The sequence below is a fragment of the Gaeumannomyces tritici genome (genome assembly GCF_000145635.1).
Source record: "Gaeumannomyces tritici R3-111a-1 unplaced genomic scaffold supercont2.7, whole genome shotgun sequence".
Lineage (NCBI taxonomy): Eukaryota > Fungi > Ascomycota > Sordariomycetes > Magnaporthales > Magnaporthaceae > Gaeumannomyces > Gaeumannomyces tritici.
Window position 1 is genome coordinate 463,162 of NW_008804551.1, and position 21,862 is coordinate 485,023.

Consider the following 21,862-nt stretch of genomic DNA (forward strand, 5'->3'; position numbering starts at 1 on the left):
GAGAGAGAGAGAGAGTAGAATACAACATACCCCTGAGCGTGTCCCAGACCTCCTCCTCCTGCTCGCCGAGCCCCAACATCAGGCTCGTCTTGGTGATGACGTCGTCGCCCTTGTACTTCTTTATGTCCTCGAGCAGGGCCAGGCTGCGGCGGAAGGTGGCGCGGCGGTCGCGGACGTAGGGGGTCAGGCCCTCGACCGTCTCCATGTTGTGGGCGTAGACGTCGAGGCCGCTGTCGGCGACGAGGCGGGCCATGTCATGGTCGCCGGCGAAGTCGCCCGTGAGGGCCTCGACGAGCAGCGTCGGCTTCTTGGCCTTGATCTTGCGGATCGTCTCGGCAAAGTGGCGGGCGCCGCCGTCGGCCAGGTCGTCGCGGTCGACGCTCGTGAGCACGACGTAGCCCAGCCCCCAGCGGGCCAGGGCCTCGGCCACGTGCTCGGGCTCGTGCGGGTCGAGGGGCGCCGGGTTGCGGTTGGTCTTGACGCTGCAGAAGCGGCAGCCGCGCGTGCACGTGTCGCCCATGAGCATGATGGTGGCCGTGGCGGCCGCCTTGGAGGAGCCGCCCCAGCACTCGGTGATGTTGGGGCAGCGCGCCTCCTCGCACACCGTGTGCAGGCCCAGGCCGCGCAGGTCGGCCTTGATGCTGCGGAAGTTGTCGTTGCTGCCCGGGTTGGGGAGCGGCGTCTTGAGCCACTCGGGCAGCCGCGTGATGGTGCGGCGCCGGCCGGCCGGGCCGACCTCGGCGGTGCGGAGGGTGTAGGCCTCGCTCGGCGACAGCGGGGCGGCGGAGCTGACAAAGTCGGAGAAGGGCGCGACGGTCGTGTCCTTGAAGTACGTCGGCCGGGGGGCGGCGGGGTCTGTTGTTGGTGCTAGTGTGGCGGCGGACTCGCTGCTGCTGTCCCTACTGCTCGCGTTTGTGCCTGTGCTGGCCCCTGGAGAGGAGACGGTGGTTGCGTATGGCCTTTCGGAGCCGACAGATGGGGCGGCGAGGCACCGCCGGAGCGAGCCGACGGCGGAGCGGCGGAGCGTGGAGGGGAGTGCTGATGCCATGGTGGGAGAGGGGCCTCGGGGCCTGGCAGCGGCGGTGCTTTGGAGGTCGTTCGGTGTGTATTATATCTAGGTAGGTACCTACGGATGACCGTCCACACATCAAGGGTTGGCAATCCGACGCACCGGAGAGGCTCCGACGAGGGCGGCCGACCTGAACTGGAAATTTCGTCGCGTGGGGCGCCGCCTTTGCCCGCCACTGGCCGCCAGTCCGGCGGGCACCGTGCCCCCTGCGCTTGGCCAGCGGGAAAGTCACGAGATCCCGCCGTCTCGAATCCTGCAATTGCCACAGCACAATTGCCACAGCACGTGATGCGCTATGCCAACCACGCTGAATGAAGCCTTCTCGCCTGCCTAGAGCCTAAATGCATCTGCTGCATATCAAGCGCATGCTGCACCCGTTGATGCACCTGAGCGCGTGGATACTTTTTGGCAGCTGTCGTTTTTGCTCTCAATAGCCACTGCACGGTTATTCGTTGGCAAAGTCATGAAACCGACATGGAACCTGGAACAACTCGGTCTAGTGTCAAAAGGCAGAGGCCCCTGGACCGATTCATTGGCTGGTTCCCCTGAGTCTGCGTCTGAGGAGCGACAGAATCAGACAGAATGGATTGAATGGCACAAGCATGCAATCGAGTGGGAGAAACACCACCTTCAACCGCCAACCTCTGGAACCCCAAGCACCCAAGGCAGCCAACCACGAAAGCCCCGCAGGCTCCGACTCCAGCCACGCGGGCCTCGTCATGGCGCCAGGCGTCTATTGAATCCCGCTTTTCGGGAAGCGAGGGGCTAAACCACAGCTGCCTGTTCTAGGAAGTCAGTCCACCACCAGCTAGGTACAGTGCTGTACCCGCCACCCAGCGGAGGCTGTCGAGCCGCGTCGGCTTTGCAGCAGCAGGCAGGAGCATTGAAACAAAAGGCCACGGACAAACCAAGGCGCAAGATACACAGAATACACAAATCCGCCAAAAGATCAGGCCGGAGAGCCCGTGTGTAGCAGTGTTGCGCTGCGTCCTGCCGAGCGCTGTTCGCTCTTTGGCCCGATTGTAATTGACAGCCATGACGACAAGCCAAACTGGTTCGTAGGATGTTGCTGGGCCATCGTTTTGTGGCTCGTATCCAAGTCAACGGCTGGGACAGGGGAGGTCCGCTGTTAGGTGGCGACCTGGGCTGTGTAGGGCGCCCCGCCCAGCAGCCTCGGTCGCCCGTTAACAGCAGCCCAGGCTCTCTCGCATGCATTGACTGGGAACCGTGAGGTTGGGGTGGGGCCGCCTCTCTCTGGCCTGGGCCAAGTCGCAGCGCCTCTCGCTCCAAGAAGTCCAGTGCCACCTCAACGCACAGGGTGCCGCCGCCAGAGCAGTGCCGCCGCCAAGTGGGTTCTGTATTTTCCAGGCGCTGGCCCGTTTTCTGTTTCGGGGGCCATTGTCTCCTCCTCTCACTTCAATCACCACCTACCACCTACACCTCCTCCCCCCTCTCTGCACATCTGCGAGCCAGATCGCAAACCCACGAAGCCGTCGTCGCCGTCGCTCGCTCGACTTCTTTTTTTTTCCCTTTCGCATCCGCAGTTTCTATCAAAAGAAGCCGCTCATCGACAAGCCGCGGGCGAATAAACGCATCGCTCGCTCTAAACAGGCGCTCCCGCCAAAGAAACCAACACACCACCGCCACCATGCCTGAGGACGCTCCTTACGACCCCTACATCCCCAACGGCCAGCAGGGCGGCGCCCGCGGCGGCGCCGGTGCCGGTGCCGGAGCTGGAGCTGGTGCTGGAGGCAATGCTAGGACGCAGGCGCTCCAAAGCGTAAGTCATTGAGATGAGCACCAAACAGCAGCGCAGCAGCGCCGACGTCAAACCGCCCGACGCAATCTTGGTTTTGGCCATCGTTCGGAAGTCCGCGGTCGACCCCGACAAGAATTCTGCGAGCGGGAGCGCCAGCTTCCTAACAGACTTGTCGCATCATCCTCGAGCGCAGTGCTGTCGGCCGTGTGCTTGTCTAAAAAGACGAATTGGCGCTGGACCAGCGATGGGCAAGGGCGGAGAACGGGGCCGGTCAGGGAGCAAACCGTGGCTAACCATTGCGTCCCTGTCACCAATAGCAAATCGATGACACCGTCGGCGTGATGAGAGACAATATCAACTCGGTCGCCCAGCGTGGCGAGCGCCTCGACGTCCTGCAAGACAAGACGGACAATCTCGCCCAGTCCGCCCAGGGCTTCCGCCGTGGCGCCAACAGGGTCCGCAAGCAGATGTGGTGGAAGGTAAGCTTTTCTCTGATTCAACACAAACCCAGCCTGCCATCCCGTCTTGAAATCGCTAACCCTGTCTCCTTTTGCGCAAACTAGGACATGAAGATGCGCGTCTGCATCATCGTCGGCATCATCATTCTGCTTCTGATCATCATCCTCCCCATTGCGCTGCACTTCAAGAGCGGCTAAAGCCCCCGGTCCCACCCAGTATGCAAACGAGCCACAGATGAGAAGACAAGATTTTGACGCATTTGTATGTACGAACGGACACTGGAATGGCGCGGCGTTTTTTCTTCTTTCCCTTTCCCTCCCAACGACTTTCTTGTCTTACGTCGGCTTTTTTTGCTTCTTTTTTTTTTGCGGGCTTGTTTTCCAGCGCCCCGAATATCCTGCCTCCCACGTCGGGTAATGAATGGGTTTTTACGACGCAGCAACGAGAGCGGACGATGATGGGTTCCGTGTGGGCGTGTTTGTTTTCCCGTGCAACACCATCCTCCGCACTCCCTCGGCAGGGACGCCCTCGCGGGCTTTCGAGGGGGCAATACCCAAGCTCTTGGACGAGAACATTTGGAAAGAATTGATAGCATCATTTTTTTTTATTTTTTTTGGATTCTGGGTTCTCGGCCGACGGGTCCCGGCCCGGCTCGTGTCCCCCATCGGCTATCCTGGGAGGGAACACAAAGCTGATTGAACGCGACTTGAACTGCCAATTACAGCCCCTTCATATCTCCATTGTATACCTGTGACATTTGATGAAGGGACCGGCCGAGCATCCACGTCGCCAACCAAGATTATTTCGTAGTACGGAATGCCGCAGTCGGTACGGCGCACGTCGTCGCATGGACAAGGAAACCGGCGGATGCAGGAAACAAAGAGAGACACATGGAAGTGTGATGGCATACACCGAGCATGACGAGGCCGAGATGAATGTAATGCTAGATAGCTAAGCTCACGACGAGGAAGACAGCTGAGCCAGCATCTTCTATGCTCAAAGAACCCAGCCCCTAACTTCGGAACCCCCGGGCACATTGGAAATGTGGAATCCCAAAAGCCGGACGAGTGCAAGGAACACGATCCGTGGCTCCCGAGAAAGAGGTTTTGGTTAATGTGATGTTTTGATTCGCATTTGATCTTGAAGGGAGCATCCTTTCGTCGTCATCTGCGCTGCGTCACCGCCGAGAGGCATTTTGCCACCAAAAGGTCATCCCAAAGATACTGCGTAATCAGAAGTATGATGAGCCTCGCTATTTTACAAACATGCCGATATGACATTCGTCCCCCAAGAGGGAAAGCAACCAATGGGCGTGCATCGAAACCAGACACCAGGAACTAATCAATGAAGAAGCCAGGAACGCGGCGGGCAGGCAACGCAGGAGCACAAGAATATACTTATATACCAAAACCTCCCCAGGCCTATCCCAGAAAAAGGGTAAAATAAGAATATTGAACAACAAAAGCGACGCCCTCCGTGATTTTTGTGGTGTTTTTGAACACCTTGACTCCCCGGTATTCTGCCTGCGCCGGAATGGATCTACTGCCGTCTTCTAATAGAATGATGGGAACTGCGTAGACGCGTACGTCGAGGTACTCTAGGCCGTGTCGAGTAAAAAATCTTCATACGGGTTCATACGTTCATCACATGACAGGGATACCGTCGTACTCGGCATACCCAAGCGACAAGTTCATGTTTTCTGTCATGATCATGGGTGGTCAGCTCAACAGTTGCGTTTTTATTGCTAGCGGTGGGATCATAGGGGTAGACTCACGTAGGCATTGGGTCGCCGCCCCCTTAAGCAGGTTGTCGATGGTGGCGCACACGACAACGCGCCGACCAGACGAGTGCACCTGGAAGCCGCCAATCTCGACGCCGTGCTTGTTGGCAATGTCCTTGACAAAAGGTGCCTCGCCGATGATCTTGACCAGTCGCTCGCCCGCGTACCGGTCCTGGTAGATGTGCCTGATGTCGCGCGAGTTCATCTCGTGGCGCAGCGGGATGCCGATGGTGAGCTGGATGCCCGAGAACCAGGAAGCCACATGCGGCACAAAGGCCACCTCGGTGCCCAGCCGCCTGCTGATCTCACGCTCGTGCATGTGGTCCGTTAGGCTGTACGGCAGCATGTTGCCCTCTAGGAACGTCGTGTCGTTCTTGCGCGACGGCTTGGTGCCCGCCCCCGAGTAGCCCGACACGCCCGAGATCCACGCCTGACCGCCCAGGTGCTTCAGAAGCGGCGAGATGGCGAGCTGCGCGCCGGTAGCGTAGCAGCCGGGGTTGGAGATCTGCTTCGCGTTCCGGATGGCCTCGCGCGACGTCAGCTCGGGCAGGCCATACGTCCACCTGTCATCAAATCGGTAGTCGGCCGACAGGTCTACAATTACGCTAGCGCTTGCCGTCTCCTGGCGGCCCTTGTAGATGGCCTCCACGTAAGGCTGGCACACGCCGTTGGGCAGCGCCATCACCCAGCAGTCCACCTCGCCCCGCTTCTCCATCTCTGTCATGTCCTCGGGGCTGAGGTTCTCGTACGTGATGTCGCTCTTGGTGTAGCCCTGGAGCTTCTGCCCGGCGAGCTCCCTAGAGCTGACGTGCGACAGCTCCATGTGGGGGTGCGAGTTGAGGAGCGTAATGAGCGCCTGTCCGGTGTAGCCTCGCGCGCCGATCAGAGCAACCTTGGCCGTCGCGCTGTTTGAAGCGTTCTTCTTGCCAAGCGGAGGGTTGGGGTTTGTAGTGGTGGCGTATCCGCGGCCAGTGGGGTAGCCCATGGGCATCCGAGCCTCGCTGGCTGCCGCCGTTGAGTACGCCCTTCCCAGTCCCCTGTTCATCTGGCTCAAGCGCGATGCCGTGATAACCGGCCGGCGCGCCAACGTGTGATAGCCCCTGGCCTGCTTGGCGACCGGGCTCTTGCTTGCGCCCGACGTGGCCAGCTTTTCAGCAGCTCCCGGCTGCATGTAGCTGTTGTAAAGAATCGCGGCCCCGTTGGTGTCGAAGTCCCGCATGACATTGGTGCTCTCGGTAACGTCAAGGCCGGACCAGAAGAGCACTGTGCCGTTTTTGGACATGCTGCCGTCTGCCTTGTCGAAAAACCACGACAGGTTCTCGTCGTCCTCGCTGACGGTCCACACGAGCTTGGGGAAGTCCTTCTTGATAGCAGCCATGATGTTGTCGGCCACGTTGGTGAAGAAGCCCGAGGCGGTCATTGTAAGCGTCACGAGCTTGGCAGGGCCTCCCTGCTCAGTTGCAGGCAGGGTGACTGCCAGGACGCTCGTGAGGTCGTCGTAGTAGGCCTTGAAGGAGTTCTCCTTCATGAACTCGATGTAAGTGTCGACCGACTCTGCGGCATCAGGACCTTCGCGGTCCCTCCCGAGGACCTCCTTGAGCTTCGCGAGATCGCTGAAATCGGAAAGGGAGGTAGCCGTGGCAAGCTTACTGCCGCGGCGGATCAGGGTCCCGGCGCCGGAGTCGGTGAAGAGCTCCTTCTGGAGGTCCTGTGGGTGGATGATGGCAACGCTTGATGTGCGCGGCAGAGTGTCGAGCAGCTCCTTGATCTCCTTGATCTTAAGACGAGTGCCGTACTTGCACCACTCCTGCGACATGTACCAGTCGAACTCTTCGTCTAGGTTGATGGCCGAGATCTTGTCCTTCTCGCCGTTGAAGAGACCGCCCTTCTCGGAGAGATAGACGACCTTCAGGGGCTCGAGAGCTCTGGCCAGCTCGGCGGCTGCGACATCGGCGTTGACGTTGAGCAGCTGCCCCTCAGGGGTCCAGGCCAGCGAGGTCAAGACGGGCAGACATCGGCGGTTAATAGCACCCTCGATGATGTCGGTGTTGACTTTTGTGATCTTGCCAACGAAGCCCCACTTCTCCTTGTCCAGGTAGTCGGCGTAGAAGACACCGGCGGTAGCAGGGCGAACATTAACGCCAAACTCCTCCAGCCTCTTGGTGAAATTGAGGTTCTCCTCGAGGAAGAGCTGACGAGCTATAGCCAGGGTCTTGGCGTCGGTAACGCGGATGCCCTCCTCGAACTGGGGCTCGACGCCAGCATCCTCCAGGAGCTTGTTGAGCTGAGGCCCGGCACCGTGGACGATGACGGGGTAGAGGCCGACCTGGTAGAGGAAGGCTAGGGCCTTGCAGAGCTCGTCGAGGTAGTCGGTGAGGATCGCGCCGCCGACCTTGATGACGGCGAACTTCTGGGACTCGACCGAGGTGAAGAGCGACAGGTACTGCTGGACTTCGCGCTTGGAGGCGACGCTGCTGATAGCCTGGACGACTATTCCCCTGGTGCTGAGGTCCGTGGTCAGGGCGGGGGCCGAGGCCGATATGGAGCGGCGGGCGGCGAGGGCTGCCGTCAGTCGGGGCAGGGCTCGCGAGCACGATGGCAGAGACCGCTTGGGGAGGTGTCCGATTCGCACGCATTGGCGCACGCCGGCGCGGAGGGCACCTGCGGGGAGCATTTTGCACGGGGGGTCCTCGGTCGCTGAGGGGGAGGGCGGTCGGGGAGAGGCAATCGGCGGCCGCAGACGAGGACTCGGGGTCGTTCAGCTGCCAATTGAAAGCAATACAAGCACTGCAAGCACCGCGCACTGCGAGGACGGACGGGAGAGAGGAGATGCAATTCCCAAAAGCCGCGCTTCGGGCTCGACCTAGCAGGATGGAGCTCGGTCCACGCAACGGCAGGGGCGGGCGAGGGAGGGGCACCGCACCTGCGGTACCATCAAGTATTTGTGCCGGGCGCAAGGAGAAGCGGCGCAAGGGCGAGGAGGCGGAGGTGGAGGAGATATACTCCCGGGTACGCTCTGCGCAGGCTCGCTGTTTGGGATGCCTGGGCTTGGACTTGGAGGGGACGAAAAAATTTAATGTGGAATTCGTGACTCCATGAGCAACCAGCACCGAAACCGGCAACTGGTCCTCCTGCGTTAGCCTTTGCGTACCTCCCCTGACACTGTCCTGAACCATCAAATGGTGGGTCGAATACCCCCGCCAAAACAGGCTAAAAAGACAGGCCGCTTTGAAGCTGGAAGCACGTCGGTTATGACTGCCATTGCATTAGTGAGGCTGTCGCGGTTTGGAACGCAGTACATTTTGGCCGTGTAAAAACCGCCTGAAAATACTTCCAATCAAAACAACCAATCCCCCAGCCATGGTCAATGACGGTTCAGTCCATGCTGCCGAATGGCTAAGCGGACCATGGTGACGTCGCCTGCAACTGAGCATCAGCTTCCCCACCGTACCAGGATTGAGTACGGAGATCGGAGGCGAAAGAAATCGCCACCCTCGAGGTAGCACCCCATGTTCAGCCCCCTACCAAAATAAGGCCTAGCCTACAATCCTTTTTTTCAAAATCAATCACAGACCTGGCCGTGCACCAATTCGAACCAGCCCGCACGCGTTTCAATCGATTGGTTAGTGCATACCCTGTCCCCTGCCCTCGCTTCACGAGTGACCTCCCCACTGTAGATTATTTAAGCCTCACACCTCCGTACAGGTCCCAGGGATCACAAACCCTAGTGCGGTGGATGCAAGATACATTTTCTTCCTTGGAAACCCAAGCCAAACTGATGTACCACCAGGATCCACCATACTAAGGGTTGTGATCCCTGGGACCTGTGCTGAGCAATGTTTGACGCCAAGCAGCCACTCGGCTCGAGTCAGCGGTTCAGAGCTACGCCACCAGACCGGCTCCTCGAGGAGGCCTGATATTGTCGCGGTGAAAGGTACAGGCTGACCACTTAGTCGAGAGGGTGTGAGGGTGTCGTCGAAAAGACGGGGCGCGGGGACATATCAATGTGATGCGGAGCCAAGGTGTGTGGAAAGAAACCGGGGACGGGAGGAAGGGAAAGTGTGAGATATAATTCAAGCCAGGGAGCTGGCGACAGGGCCAGCGCGACAGGGCCAACGCGACAGACATGAGGTGATTTACTAGTAATGGCGGCGCCTCGGTTCGGACAAAGCAACATCAACCGTCTCCGCGGATGCAGTGAGCTGTTACTGAGCGAGCGTGGCAACTACTGCGCATGGAAACTGAGGCCGAGGAGTTGGGCAGCCCATCATGAGTCCACACCAGCCAGTTGAGCGATTTTACCGGATGACTCGGGGCGTGGGAGAAACGGCTAGCATAATAGGCCGTCGAGGTGATGGTTGCCGGTAGCGGAGATAAGTCCACCATGCGCCCCAGGCGTCACAGGCTTTCCATGCACCCCAACCGGCTTCTGCTGGGGCTCACGGCGTCGCTCGGCGTGGCGAGCGAAGTCAACGAGACGGCGGCGGTTGAGAAGAGGTATTTTAGCCGTCACTTTCTAGTTTTGTCTTTTATCCTCTGCTCAAGTTAAGAAAGTAGGAAGACGACAAACGATATTTGGCACTAGCTCCACGTTAGCTATCAAACCGTTGGCCTTGAGCCAGGTGCCGGTTGGGGGTTGTTTGTTGAGGCGATCGCACGGAGGCTTGCCGCGGCTGGAGCCCCCTAGGAGGTCCCTGGATGGGCGACGTGGGGAAATCGTCATCCGTGGTTGCCGATTACCTCAGAGCCTGCTTCTCCAAATTGATTTTGACCCCGCAGTATATAAGTCCACGAAGCAGCCCACCCACCCGCCAGCGGTGGAAACACCTGGCATATCCCACCGCCATCGCCATCGACTTCCGCCCGCCTCACCTGCAACCCCGTAACAGAAACCAAATCCACAATGCCTAGCGCTCTGGAGCAGCTCAAGGCCTCTGGCACCGTTGTCGTCAGCGACTCGGGCGACTTTGCCACCATTGGCAAATACAAGCCCCAGGATGCCACCACCAACCCGTCGCTCATCCTGGCCGCGTCCAAGAAGGCCGAGTACGCGAAGCTGATCGACCAGGCTGTCGACTACGCCAAGAAACACGGCGGCTCCGTCGATGAGCAGGTCGACGCCGCCCTGGACCGCCTTCTCGTCGAGTTCGGCAAGGAGATTCTCAAGATCATCCCCGGCAAGGTCTCCACCGAGGTCGACGCCCGCTTCTCCTTCGACACCAAGGCCTCGGTCAACAAGGCCCTGCACATCATCGAGGTGAGAACACATTCCATGTCCTCCTACTCACCATCTCGCATCCCCAAGTTTACTGCTGACACTGGACATTCCTCCACCCCATAGCTCTACGAGAAGGAGGGCATCTCCAAGGATCGCGTCCTGATCAAGATCGCGTCCACCTGGGAGGGCATCAAGGCTGCCGAGATCCTGCAGCACGACCACGGCATCAACACCAACCTGACACTCATGTTCTCGCTCGTCCAGGCCATCGCCGCCGCCGAGGCCGGTGCCTTCCTCATCAGCCCCTTCGTCGGCCGCATCCTTGACTGGTTCAAGGCCGCGAACAAGAAGGAGTACGCCAAGGAGGAGGACCCCGGTGTTGCCTCGGTTAAGTCCATCTTCAACTACTACAAGAAGTACGGCTACAAGACCATCGTCATGGGTGCCTCGTTCCGCAACACGGGCGAGATCACCGAGCTCGCTGGTTGCGACTACCTCACCATCGCGCCCAACCTGCTGGAGGAGCTCCTCAACTCGGAGGAGGCCGTCCCCAAGAAGCTGGATGCCGACGCTGCCACCTCTCTCGACATCAAGGAGAAGTCGTACATCTCGGATGAGGCCCTGTTCCGGTTCGACTTCAACGAAGACCAGATGGCCGTCGAGAAGCTGCGTGAGGGCATCAGCAAGTTCGCTGCCGACGCCGTCACTCTCAAGGACATTCTGAAGAAGAAGATCAGTGCTTAGATATCTTTTTCACGATAATTAGTCGGGTGGGAGAGCCTGGGGCTTAAAAATGGGTTGCGAGTAGAACACTGTATTTGCAGCATTTTCCGTCTTTCGGCCTTCGTATGAGAAACGAATAGAAAATCAAGTAAAAAATCGGAAAAAATAGTAAGGATACATTCAGGCCCTCTGTGTAGTGCTTGTTGTTAATCATTTTCACTGACAGGAGATCTTTGCAGGTAGGCAAATATTTGGTAACGACGGCGGCGATTCCATCCAGCAGACCCCTCAACGCCAACACTTTGTGATGCCTCTGCATTTCCGGAGTTGGGAATAGTATCAAAGACACCGCTGTTGCTGTTTGACTAGATTGTTACAAGACATTATTGCTGTGCTCATTTGTGATTTGTTCTACAAATTTGTTGATCGCGCTTCCGTTTCCGTCGTTCCGAACACACCCCGCATGGCCAGGCTTGCCCGTCGTACCCCAAAGTACTCGGGGGTTGTTAGTCAAATCAACCAGACTTGACTGTAATTGGTCGCCAACCCCTGTTCGTGGGAGCCGTCCCAGAAACAAGCCCGGTCCGGGACGGTGTGCATGTTCATCTGGGTAAATTATCGGGTATTTGCCGTCACCGAGCAGAAATGTCGACGGGTTTGCTCTGACATTGGCTCGAATCGGAGAGTGAAGGAAGTGGTAGTCATGCAACGAAGAAATCGGTTGTGATGCGCGGGATGAGAAGAATGAACTTGAGGCGATGAAAGGAGTGGACATGGTATTTCCAGCCTGTCGCTTGCTCTCCGGGAGCAGAATTTGCCACTCTCCATGTACTCAGTAATAGTACTCAGGCCGCTCCACGTATTTCACCCTCCACCATGTGCTTGTATACACCCTGCACGTCCAGCCCGGCCCATCCCACACCTCCTCGCGCCCGCCTAGAGAGACGGCAGTCCCGTTCTGGCACGGACAGGACTTGGACCGGACGGGATAGGTGCCAAGCGGGTGGTGCGCCCCGAGGACGACGGCCTCAGCTGGGCAAACACACCCCAAGCCGCGCTCATTTCTTCCCGTTCCAATCCCCTATCTGGGCTCTGATGGCATGGTAGCAATGCAGCCACTCATCCTTGATATTTAAAGTGCATGCCATGCGGCTAGGCCGCCTGGATATATATTATCTGCCCCTACCATGTCTACCTCTGCCCCCATCTCCCCCGCCTTCTCTTACGGCACCCTGTACAACGCTGGCTCTTCCGCTGCCCCGATCTATCTGCGCTTGTGACCAGGGGATGTCCAAGGGGACGATGTTCTGAGCAAGCACCTGGCCCACTCCCTCAACGACCACCCACGACCTCGACGGGACCTGCCTAGCCTCACCTCGCCTCACGCGTCCGCACACGGCCGGCCTGGGTGGCACAGGAGAGAACATGGAGTTCGGCTTCCGTGGACGACACCACGAGCCGCCGGGCGGGGCCACGCCCGGGGCGGCCTCGCCGGAGGGCCCGCCCGAGAGCGAGACCACAGGCAGCAGCAGCGGCAGCAGCAGCAGTAGCAGCAGTAACGAGACGCTCGCAGTCCTGCGGCGGTTCGAGAAGACGCACCGCCTGGACCCGAACCTGCCGGCCGACGAGCTGCGGGAGGTCGACGCCGTGCTGGCGAGCGGCAACGCCGAGAAGGGCGTCGAGATCGAGCAGGTGCTCGTCGAGGACAACTCGCCATATCAGGAGGTAAGCGCGGGTGCTCCTACTGCGGAGGGGAAGAAGGGTAGCGAACACTGAAGGGTCATGATCTTCCGCTGAAGCCTCAAGGGTGCCCTTTGCTCCGACTAGGTTCGAGCGGCTGTGCGGAATCACGACATCGACGTGCCGGCAAACACAATCCGGGCCTGGACCATAGGGCTGCTCCTCTGCACCCTGGGCTCCGGGGTCAACGTGGTCTTCTCCCTGCGGTCGCCGAGCGTCACCATCAACACGTACCTGATCCAGCTGGTGGCCTACCCCATCGGGCTGCTCTGGGATCTGGTGTTCCCGGACCATCAGTTCGACGTGCTGGGCCTGAAGTTCAACCTCAAGCCGGGGAGGTTCAACTTCAAGGAGCACGCTGTAATAACAGTAATGTTTAATGTAAGACGGCCGGCTGGGTAGACCCCTTGAACCTTTCTTTTTCATGTTGCCAAGGAGTACGGTATGGCTGACGTCCCGATGTCGAACTGCACACAGGCCGCGTACGGGGGCGGCACGCTCTACGCGACCGACGTCATCCTGGCCCAGCAGCACTTCTTCGGGCAGGCGCTCGACATGGTGTGGCAGGTGCTGTTCGCCGCCACGACGGCGTGCCTCGGCCTCGGGCTCGCCGGCCTCGCGCGCCGGTTCCTCGTGTGGCCGGCGGCCGCCATCTGGCCCTCGGCGCTCGTGGGCGCCTCGCTCATCGGCAGCCTGCACGACCGCTCGGCCTCGGACCCGGCCGAGACGGACGGCTGGGCCGCGGGGCGGCACCGCTGGCTCCTGGCAGTCGCGGCGGCGGCCTTCCTCTGGCACTGGCTCCCCGGCTGGGTCTTCCAGGGCCTGACGTGGTTCTGTTGGATCACGTGGGTCTGGCCCGAGAGCGTCGTCGTCAACAAGCTCTTTGGCGGCTTCAGCGGCTACGGCCTGATGCCCGTGACGCTCGACTGGTCCGTCGTCGCGGGCTACCTGGGGTCGCCGCTGGTCCCGCCCTTCCACGCCGTGGCCAACACGGCGGCCGGCGTGCTCGTCTTCTTTGTTGTCACCTCGATGGGGCTGCACTTCTCAGGCCACTGGTACGCCGACTACATGCCGGTGCAGAGCTCCGACGCCTACGACAACACGGGCCGGTCGTACGAGGTCTCGTTCGTACTGGACAAAAACCTGCAGTTCGACGAGGCCGAGTACCACACCTACTCGCCACTCTACTTCTCGACCCAGACGGCGCTCTCGTACGGGCTCGCGTTCGCGGCCACGGCAGCCGTGGTCGTGCACGTCGCGCTCTACCACGGGGGCGACCTTTGGGCCCGCCTCAAAGACGGGGCCCGGCGCGAGGACGACGACGTGCACATGCGGCTGAACAGAAAGTTCCGCGAGGCCCACGACTGGTGGTACGCGGCGCTGCTCGTCATCACGGCCGGCGCCTCCTTCGCCGTCGTCTGCGCCTGGCCTACGAGCCTGCCGTGGTGGGGCTTCGTCGTCTGCGTGGCCGTGCCGCTGATATGGACGGTACCCATCGGCGTCGTGCAGGCCGCCACCGGCATCCAGCTAGGGCTGAGCGTCTTCACACAATACCTGGCCGGCTACGTGCTGCCGGGCCGCCCCGCGGCCGTGATGCTGTTCAAGAGCTACAGCCACCTGTGCGTTTCGCAGGCCTTGTCGTTCGCGCATGGGCTCAAGCTGGGCCACTACATGAAGGTGCCGCCGCGCGTGCTCTTCTGGTCGCAGCTGGTGGCGGCCGCCTGGTCGGCCGTGGTGCAGGTGCTGGTCATGACGTGGGCGCTGGGGGCCATCGACGGCGCGTGCGAGGAGACGCCCCGGAACCGCTACGTCTGCCCCGGCGCGCGCTCGGCCTTTACGGCCTCGGTCGTCTGGGGCGCCATCGGCCCGCGTCGCCTGTTCGGCCCGGGCGCCCTGTACGCGTCGCTGCAGTGGTTCTGGCTCCTCGGCGCCGCGGCCCCCTTCGCCACCTGGCTGCTCGCCCGCCGCTTCCCGCGCTCGCTGTGGCGGTACGTGAGCATGCCAGTGTTCTTTGGCGGCTCCGGCTTCATCCCGCCCGCGACGGTGTATGTGTATCTGTAAGTCTGGGCTGCTGCCTTGTCACACTCTTGTCTGCTGCTCCAAGCTACCTACCTATTTATCATATGTTGCTCTTTACTCACCACCGACAAAAACACAGCTGCTGGGCGCTCGTGGGCACAATCTTCAACTACTTCATCAAGCGGCGCTTCCCGGGCTGGTGGGCGCGCTACAACTACGTGACGTCGGCGGCGCTCGACTGCGGCCTGGCCGTGGCCGCCGTCGTCATCTTCTTCGCCCTGCACATGACCCAGGCCGACGTCATGGTGTGGTTCGGCAACGCCGAGGCGCTCGGCACCCTGGACATGACGTCCAGGGCCATCAAGTCGAGCCTCCCCCGCGGCGGCATCTTCGGGCCCGGGTCGTGGTCGTAGCCTCCGTCTCGCCCCGGTCCGCGAGGGCCGCTGTGGTGGTGCGGGCGTCTTCGGGCCGGTCTGCGTGTGGGCTGCTTTTGGTCTTTTGTTCTCTTTCTGTATAATTAGGTGGTGGCCCAGGGTGCGGCTAGAGTCTCTGGATTTGTCAGGCTGTCGGCAGGTGGGTGACTGGCAATGCATGCGGTTGGTCATTCGAACCCCACCATCACGACATTTGAGAAGCGTCATATCCACTCCTTTTTCTCCTTCTTCTTGTGGACGGTGAGCGAAGCTGGGTGACTGTGGGATAGGAACCTCGGCATTAGAGACGGCTGCCCGGATGTAGGGAGGAATTGTATCTCACTATTGTCAAATAAAAGTCTGCACTTCACCCAAGGACAACTGGGACCGACATTAGCCAACGTATCGTACCCCTTAAGCAGGGCGGGCTTTCATCTACCGTGTAGAGATTACCCCTGTGTCTATCTCGAGCTATGCTGGGGCTGCGATCTGGGCACAGAATCAAGGAGCAGTCGATCGAAGAAAAGTCCGGGCGGCCACGTCCGAACCTCCGATCTTGCCGCTCCCCGGCACATCGAGGGATCACCGCTGGAACCCCCACCCCCTGCCAGGGAGATCTCTGCTGGGCTGCCCGTTCGCCCGCAGAGCTGCAGGGTCTACGCCCAGGTTTGTGGATACTGCAGGGCTGCTAAAAGCCTAAAGGACAGGCCCAGAAGTCCCGAAGCGAGCAAGAAAAAAAAAAGGCGCATCAGGCAATGGAAATGATGCGATAATGCTTTGAGGCAAAATCTCACGCCCATTGGAGTCTGTCACGCCGACGGTACCTTTGAGAAACATACAATATGGGTTCCTCGCTTGAGTAGGTAGATACCTATATCAATGAGCCCTATTTCCGGTTCCTCCTCGGAGAATTTTTCACCCGGAAATGAGTGACACCATCATGCCACATGCCAACATTGACTGTCCCTGTCGTCCCATCATCCCCGCTGTTAGCCGACGAAAAATAAGGGTGATAAAGGCGCTGTCGACGTAAAGGTTTTCCTAGCCTTGATACACCCATCATAGAAATCCGTCCGCGACACTAGGGCCGAGGTCCCCGCCCCCGGTGGGATTTGGAGGGAGAAAACCCAAGGGATCCAGATCTCTCTACCTAAGGGTAACACCTTGCCTAGCGATAACCCCCGTATCGAAAGGAAGCCGCGTTGCTCTGGAGAGCCTCGCCCTTTGCGCAGCGATGGCCAACCCTCAGGGCCTGGAGGATGCGCTGAGCACGCTAGATTCGCGGGTGGCGGGCGTCATCAGGGACGCGAACGCGGCCGACGGCGTGCCGTTCAGGGCGCGGGCAGGCCACCTGCACCACACGTGGGCCAAGACGTTCGCGTCGCTGCCGGAGCTGTATATCCAGCCCGAGTCGCAGGCCGAGATCGAGAAGGTGGTGTCGCTGGCCCGGCGGCTGCGGCGGCGCGTCTCGCTCGTGGGGTGCGGCCACTCGCCCTCGGACCTGACGTGCACGTCCGGGTGGCTGGTCAACCTGGACCGGCACGCGCGGGTGCTGTCGCTGGACCGCGCCGCGGGCGTCGTCGTCATGCAGAGCGGCATCCGCCTCTTTGCCCTGGCCGAGGAGCTGGCCCGGGCCGGCCTGGCCATGCCCAACCTGGGCAGCATCAACGACCAGTCCGTCGCGGGCGTCATCTCGACGGGCACGCACGGCAGCAGCCTGCGCCACGGCCTCATCTCAGACGACGTCCTCGCGCTCAAGATCACCCTGGCCGACGGCAAGACCCGCTCGTGCTCGCCCGTCGAGGACCCGGACCTGTTCCGCGCCGCCCTGCTCTCGCTCGGCGCCCTGGGCGTCATCACCGAGGTCACCTTCCGCGCCGTGCCCGCCTTCAGCCTCGCCTGGACCCAGACCATCGACTCGGACGCCGCCATGCTGCGCGCCTGGGACACGACCCTCTGGACGCAGGCCCACTTTGTGCGCGTCTGGTGGTTCCCCCACACCCGCCGCGCCGTGGTCTGGAGCGCCTCGGAGCCCGAGGGCAAGGGCGAGGGCGAAGGGGCGGGCGGCCAGCAGGTCGTCCTGCCGGTGAGCTGGCTGAGCAGCCGCGTGGGCTACCACGTGTACCACAACCTGCTGTGGCTGGCGCAGTATGTGCCGCGGGTGCTGCCGTGGGTCGAGCGCTTCGTCTTCGGAATGCAGTTCGGCTTCCGCGACGGCACCACCACCAGGGGCCTGCAGCCCAGCCGCGAGGCGCTGCTCCTCGACTGCCTGTACTCGCAGTACGTCAACGAGTGGGCGCTGCCGCTCTCTCGCGGGCCCGAGGCCCTGGCGCGCCTGGGCGCCTGGCTCAACCGGCTGCGGCCCGGCGACCAAGGGTACGTGGAGCACAGGATCCCCTTCCCCACCGACGGCCTGTACGTGCACGCCCCCGTCGAGGTTCGCGTGTCGGATGCGAGGAACGAGTCCGTCCGGTCCGGGCGCGGCTGCCGCCCCTGGCTGGACCCCACCATGCCCGACGGGCCGACGCTGTACCTCAACGCGACCCTCTACCGCCCGTACCTGCAGGATCCCCCCTCGCTGGCGCGGTACTACGAGGCGTTCGAGTGGCTGATGCGTGACCTGGGCGGGCGCCCGCACTGGGCCAAGAACTTCCGCTTCGCCGACATGGAGAGCTTATACGGTGACCATCTGCGCCGGTGGCGGGAGGTGCGAGACCGTGCTGACCCTGACGGCATGTTCGTCGGTGCCTGGCATCGCCGCTTCGTTCTTGGCCAAGGGGAGCCGCTGGCGCTGGAGGAGGTTGAGGTAGAGAGGCGCGCTGTCGACAGCAATGGTGTAAGAGTCTTAGGGACAGTCGGGGAGAAGAGGTGATATTGGAGCTCTGGCTATGAGGTACACATCCTTTCAGCGTCACACATATCCATATGATACCAAAAGTGGGGGAGAAGGGCCGGCACAGGGCAAGGTACCGACTTGTGGTTCAAGTTCTGGACAGCTACGTACCAGATATCAGAGCCACACTCGAAACGGCAGCAAGTATAGACATATCAAGACTTGGAAGACGGCTTAAATACTTGCAAGTGTGCTGTATTTCGAGTCTGAGCAAGTCTAGCGGCAGGCGCCAGCCCGTTCTGCCTACATCCTAACTCTGACTGTAGTATATGGCCCTGCTGCCGGGGTTTGATATTGCACACAAGCCTCGCCCGGTGGGGCCTTCCTTGCTCTCCCCTCGCCCTAGTCTGATAGCAGGGTGCGGCTCTGCAGTTGCCTACGCACAGAAAGTTCTTTTAGACTCTTTGCCGCCCGAGCTTGGGTATAAAACCCTCACCGCACCAAGAACTGCCCGCTTCCCTCTTTGTTTTTCTGCCACGGCAGGTGCAACCTAGGTGAACACAACCGCAGCCCAGCAGATTCTCTTCGTGACTGCCTTTGCAGCTACCCAAAGCTTAGCACTGTCATCAAAGACTCCCCTTCCAATTTTCATTCCCTCCGCGGCCTTCTCAGAATCTTCCCCGTTCCATACCCCGCGGGCGCCGCGTCTGTGTGTGCCATCGCGGGCGGGAAATCTGCGTCGCCCAGAGGACCACCCCTCCTCTACGCTTGAAAATACCGGGCACTAGCACTCCTTTGCTTCCACCTTCCTTCTAGAATCTCCTCACCCTCTCCACCCGTCCTTCATCCCACCACTACCTATCTACCTGCCCGCTGGGATCCTACACCTCCTAGGCAAGACACTGCCTACCTACCCAACCACCCACCCAACGATCGTGTTCCCTAGACATCACGCTTCCGTGACACGAGCTCGTTGCAAGATGTCGTCCAACGAAGGCACCTTCATCTCTGGCCACCAGGCCATCTTGGGCAAGCTCAAGTTCGTGATCCATGCTCCTCCCGACATCGTCACGCGTCCGCACATCGTCGGCCTCTGCGCCGTCCCCACGGCGCTGGCAGGCCCGGCCGATCTTGGCTACCACGTCGCGGACTTCCTCGCCTGGAAGATGACCTTCAATCGAGAGGGCAACAAGGACGACCAGGCGTGGTTCTCGCTCGTCGACATCGAGCACCTAATGAGCTTGGAAAAGGGAAAATACTCAAAGGTCATCAACGGTCAACGCAAGGGTCTCGAGGAGGCGCTTCCCTTCATCCGCGTCGACGGCACCATCCCAGGTCTCTTCGGCGCCTTCGTGACCGAGCTCGACAAGCAGGCCAAGCTCGCTCAGGAGAAGGGCGACTGCCTGATCGTCATTATCTGCGGCGAGGTCAGCCCCGAACTGGATATCTGCCTCGATGTCTTCGATAACACGAAATATCTGGGAAAGGAATCCTGGCTGGACGGTGTGCTGAAGAACTACAACATCCCCATCACTGTTATCACTCCCGCCATCTTCACGACGGGGTGGGAGATTCGGCCCTTCGCTGGTGGCGCCAAGCAGGCCGCCGGACTGTCTGATGAGGCCCTGGACAACCTCTTGGCGAAGCAGTGTGGAGGCGCTTTTGCGACGTCGGTCCTCAAGTCCTGGACCCAGGAGCAGGAGGCCTGTGGCATGGTCCCAACAACTCAGGGCCCCGGCGGAGAGCTCTACTCGCAGCTCTACACTGGAATCCACGACTGTATGATTCGCAACATGCTGCCGTTCGCCAAGGACCATTCCTTCCACTTCGATGCCTCCCAGGACGAGTGGAGCATGGCTATCGGTAAGCGCAAGGGTCCTCTCAGCCTCGACTACTTCGCCAAGAAGTGGGACCGTGTCGAGAACGCCCCCGAGCCCGGCGTTGTTATCCCGGATAGCGGCTACAAGTTCTTGGCTGGCGCATTTGGTGGCACCCTCCAGTCCCAGCGCCTCCATCTGAAATTCCTCGTCCGGCAAGAGCTCCGGGGCTGTCCTGGCGAGTGGACCCAGACGACGAGCGATCGCTGCTTGGTTGCCTTGACCTCGTTCCTCCAGACAAAGTTTCCTACCGAGGCGCGTGCTCGCGAGATCTTCACTCTCCTCGAGTGGCGATGCTCCATGAACCTTGTCGCCGACACCATCGTCGACTTCTTCGTTCTGCCGCGGCCCCAAGGCAAGACCTGCCGCTACTGGGACTGGAAGGAGCAGCAGAAGCTAGATTCGGATATTACAACCGTGGGAACCTTCCGGATGTCCCTCTTCGGCACCATGATTCCACACTGGCCCAAGATGCCGCTTCCTGTCGGCCAGCAGCGTGACAGCTTCCACGACCAGTTGTACTGGCGGCCTCTCAACTACATTACTTCTGCCATCACCACGAAGTACTATAATCATAACCTCGCAGGTGGACCGTCACAGCGAGAGCTTGGCGAGGCCAGGGCGTTCGCCTTGAAGGGTATCGGATGCTTCATTGATCGCCTTTCCGAGATCCAGCGCTGGACGATCACCAGCAACACGCAGCTGGTCGATGCTTACGACAAGTGGTTGGCCACAGGCTCAGACCCTGTCTCGAAGCCTAACAACACGGCGGCTAAGAAGTTCGCGCCCTCCATCGCCAACCCCCGCCCCATCCAGCATCCACAGCGTCCGGCTGCCGCAGGTATGCCTGTCACTGCCCCTCCGGCCGTGCCCAAGCCACCTGGAACTGTTTCCAGCAACGCGGCCTCTCAGGCTCCTTCCCAGCGGACCCTGAGGCCCGCTCCGACGGCATCTCCGGTTGCCTCTCGGAAGGGATCTCCAGCCACGAGTCCGATCGCGGCTCCGTTTGTCCCAACGCAGAACCAAGTCCCTGCTGTGGCTCTGTCTCCGACTCTCTCCAACGCGCAGCAGAGCACTCGTGCTATGACTGGCAGCCCGAGCGCCACAGTTATCCAGCAGGACATGTCCACCATGGCTGGCAACCCGAATACCACAGATGTGCAACAGAACGCGCCTGCTGCGACTATCATGCCGACTGTAGCTGCCGCTCCGGTCGACGATGAGAAGCCTGCCGTCACATCCGGCGACAATCTTGAGTCTAAGGTGAGTTCTTGAAGCTCACCCAACTTCTACGGATGATCCACGTCAAGCTTGCTAACATATCATACACCAGAGCGGAAATCCAGGCCTCGAAGCCATCGGTGCGGCCCTGGCAGGACTTGATCCCGCCTCACTGCAGTCTCTCATCTCGCTGCTGACCCTGCAGGCTCAGAGCAAGGAGACCAAGGCTTCGACCTCCGAGGCTTCCGGATATAAGCTGGCTCCGGGCCCTTCCCAGAAAGAGAACACGGCTCCTCGTGTCATGGCGCAGTCGCCGCGTCCTGCGTATGTTACCGATTCCGGTTTTTCTGGGCAAGCAATATTCAATCACATGCTAACCGCGCTGTCCGCGCAGTGATCCCCAGCAGCATGGCATTGGCGAGCGCGCTGTGCCCCAGCCTCCTCATGGAACAAACAACCACAGCGGCCTCGGTGGACAGCAAGCCGTCCCTACAACGAAGCCCGTTCGTAGCCAGCCGGCTCCGTTCGTCCCAAAGGCCACTCCTGACGCGGTCGCCGCGCCCAATGGATCCTCTCAGCAAACGACCGAGCAGCGCGCCCCGGTCCCGGCTCAACACAATACACAGGCGACCCCCAATGCCCAGCAGCCGCCTCCTTGGGAGAACCCGGAAACGGAGGCCATGACCCGCCGCCATGAGGCTTTCAAGGCCAAGATGGCCGCGAACTGCGAGTGGTGAGACCAAAGTTTCTG

At 60.5% G+C, this 21,862-nt stretch overlaps 7 protein-coding genes across 7 annotated transcripts in view; 5 read left to right on the top strand and 2 right to left on the bottom strand.

Annotated features, from left to right (window-relative positions):
- The window catches only part of GGTG_11489 (hypothetical protein), a 3,038-nt gene extending 1,371 nt beyond the window's left edge, over positions 1-1,667 (bottom strand). The window contains exon 1 of the mRNA XM_009229380.1: positions 31-1,667. Coding sequence (XP_009227644.1) covers positions 31-1,048 — 1,018 coding nt within the window. The 5' untranslated portion in view covers positions 1,049-1,667. The remainder of the gene's footprint in view (positions 1-30) is intronic.
- Positions 1,668-2,359: 692 nt separating this feature from the next.
- On the top strand, positions 2,360-4,388 carry GGTG_11490 (hypothetical protein). Its single transcript, XM_009229381.1, has 3 exons — positions 2,360-2,849; positions 3,146-3,307; positions 3,392-4,388. Exons 1-3 carry the CDS (start codon positions 2,718-2,720, stop codon positions 3,482-3,484), a joined length of 387 nt encoding a protein of 128 aa, XP_009227645.1. The 5' UTR covers positions 2,360-2,717; the 3' UTR covers positions 3,485-4,388.
- Positions 4,389-4,454: 66 nt separating this feature from the next.
- Positions 4,455-8,441, bottom strand: GGTG_11491 (Arg-6 protein). Its single transcript, XM_009229382.1, has 2 exons — positions 5,062-8,441; positions 4,455-4,986 (listed from the first exon to the last, which is right to left on the bottom strand). The coding sequence occupies exons 1-2, from the start codon at positions 7,739-7,741 to the stop codon at positions 4,931-4,933; spliced, it is 2,736 nt and encodes a 911-aa protein (XP_009227646.1). The 5' UTR covers positions 7,742-8,441; the 3' UTR covers positions 4,455-4,930.
- A 1,093-nt stretch (positions 8,442-9,534) lies between these two features.
- Positions 9,535-11,593, top strand: GGTG_11492 (hypothetical protein). The gene is made up of 2 exons (XM_009229383.1): positions 9,535-10,324; positions 10,409-11,593. The coding sequence occupies exons 1-2, from the start codon at positions 9,971-9,973 to the stop codon at positions 11,027-11,029; spliced, it is 975 nt and encodes a 324-aa protein (XP_009227647.1). The 5' UTR covers positions 9,535-9,970; the 3' UTR covers positions 11,030-11,593.
- Positions 11,594-12,433: 840 nt separating this feature from the next.
- Positions 12,434-15,318, top strand: GGTG_11493 (hypothetical protein; the record flags this gene model as incomplete). The annotated part of the gene is made up of 4 exons (XM_009229384.1): positions 12,434-12,733; positions 12,836-13,129; positions 13,226-14,805; positions 14,907-15,318. The coding sequence occupies 4 exons, from the start codon at positions 12,434-12,436 to the stop codon at positions 15,178-15,180; spliced, it is 2,448 nt and encodes an 815-aa protein (XP_009227648.1). The 3' UTR covers positions 15,181-15,318.
- Positions 15,319-16,414: 1,096 nt separating this feature from the next.
- Positions 16,415-18,052, top strand: GGTG_11494 (D-arabinono-1,4-lactone oxidase; the record flags this gene model as incomplete). The annotated part of the gene is made up of 1 exon (XM_009229385.1): positions 16,415-18,052. The coding sequence occupies one exon, from the start codon at positions 16,415-16,417 to the stop codon at positions 18,050-18,052; it is 1,638 nt and encodes a 545-aa protein (XP_009227649.1).
- A 941-nt stretch (positions 18,053-18,993) lies between these two features.
- Positions 18,994-21,848, top strand: GGTG_11495 (hypothetical protein; the record flags this gene model as incomplete). The annotated part of the gene is made up of 3 exons (XM_009229386.1): positions 18,994-21,153; positions 21,224-21,435; positions 21,506-21,848. 3 exons carry the CDS (start codon positions 18,994-18,996, stop codon positions 21,846-21,848), a joined length of 2,715 nt encoding a protein of 904 aa, XP_009227650.1.
- Between the last annotated feature and the right edge of the window lie 14 nt (positions 21,849-21,862).

What these genes read in the sequence shown, in the direction of transcription:
- GGTG_11490 (XM_009229381.1), top strand. Translation starts at nt 2,718, where the DNA reads ATGCCTGAGGACGCTCCTTACGACCCCTACATCCCCAACGGCCAGCAG. An exon ending in GGACGCAGGCGCTCCAAAGC is followed by an intron (nt 2,850 to 3,145) that starts GTAAGTCATTGA and finishes TGTCACCAATAG; the next exon opens with CAAATCGATGACACCGTCGG. An exon ending in GCAAGCAGATGTGGTGGAAG is followed by an intron (nt 3,308 to 3,391) that starts GTAAGCTTTTCT and finishes TGCGCAAACTAG; the next exon opens with GACATGAAGATGCGCGTCTG.
- GGTG_11491 (XM_009229382.1), bottom strand. Translation starts at nt 7,741, where the DNA reads ATGCTCCCCGCAGGTGCCCTCCGCGCCGGCGTGCGCCAATGCGTGCGA. An exon ending in GGCGGCGACCCAATGCCTAC is followed by an intron (nt 4,987 to 5,061) that starts GTGAGTCTACCC and finishes TGATCATGACAG; the next exon opens with AAAACATGAACTTGTCGCTT.
- GGTG_11492 (XM_009229383.1), top strand. Translation starts at nt 9,971, where the DNA reads ATGCCTAGCGCTCTGGAGCAGCTCAAGGCCTCTGGCACCGTTGTCGTC. An exon ending in AGGCCCTGCACATCATCGAG is followed by an intron (nt 10,325 to 10,408) that starts GTGAGAACACAT and finishes TCCACCCCATAG; the next exon opens with CTCTACGAGAAGGAGGGCAT.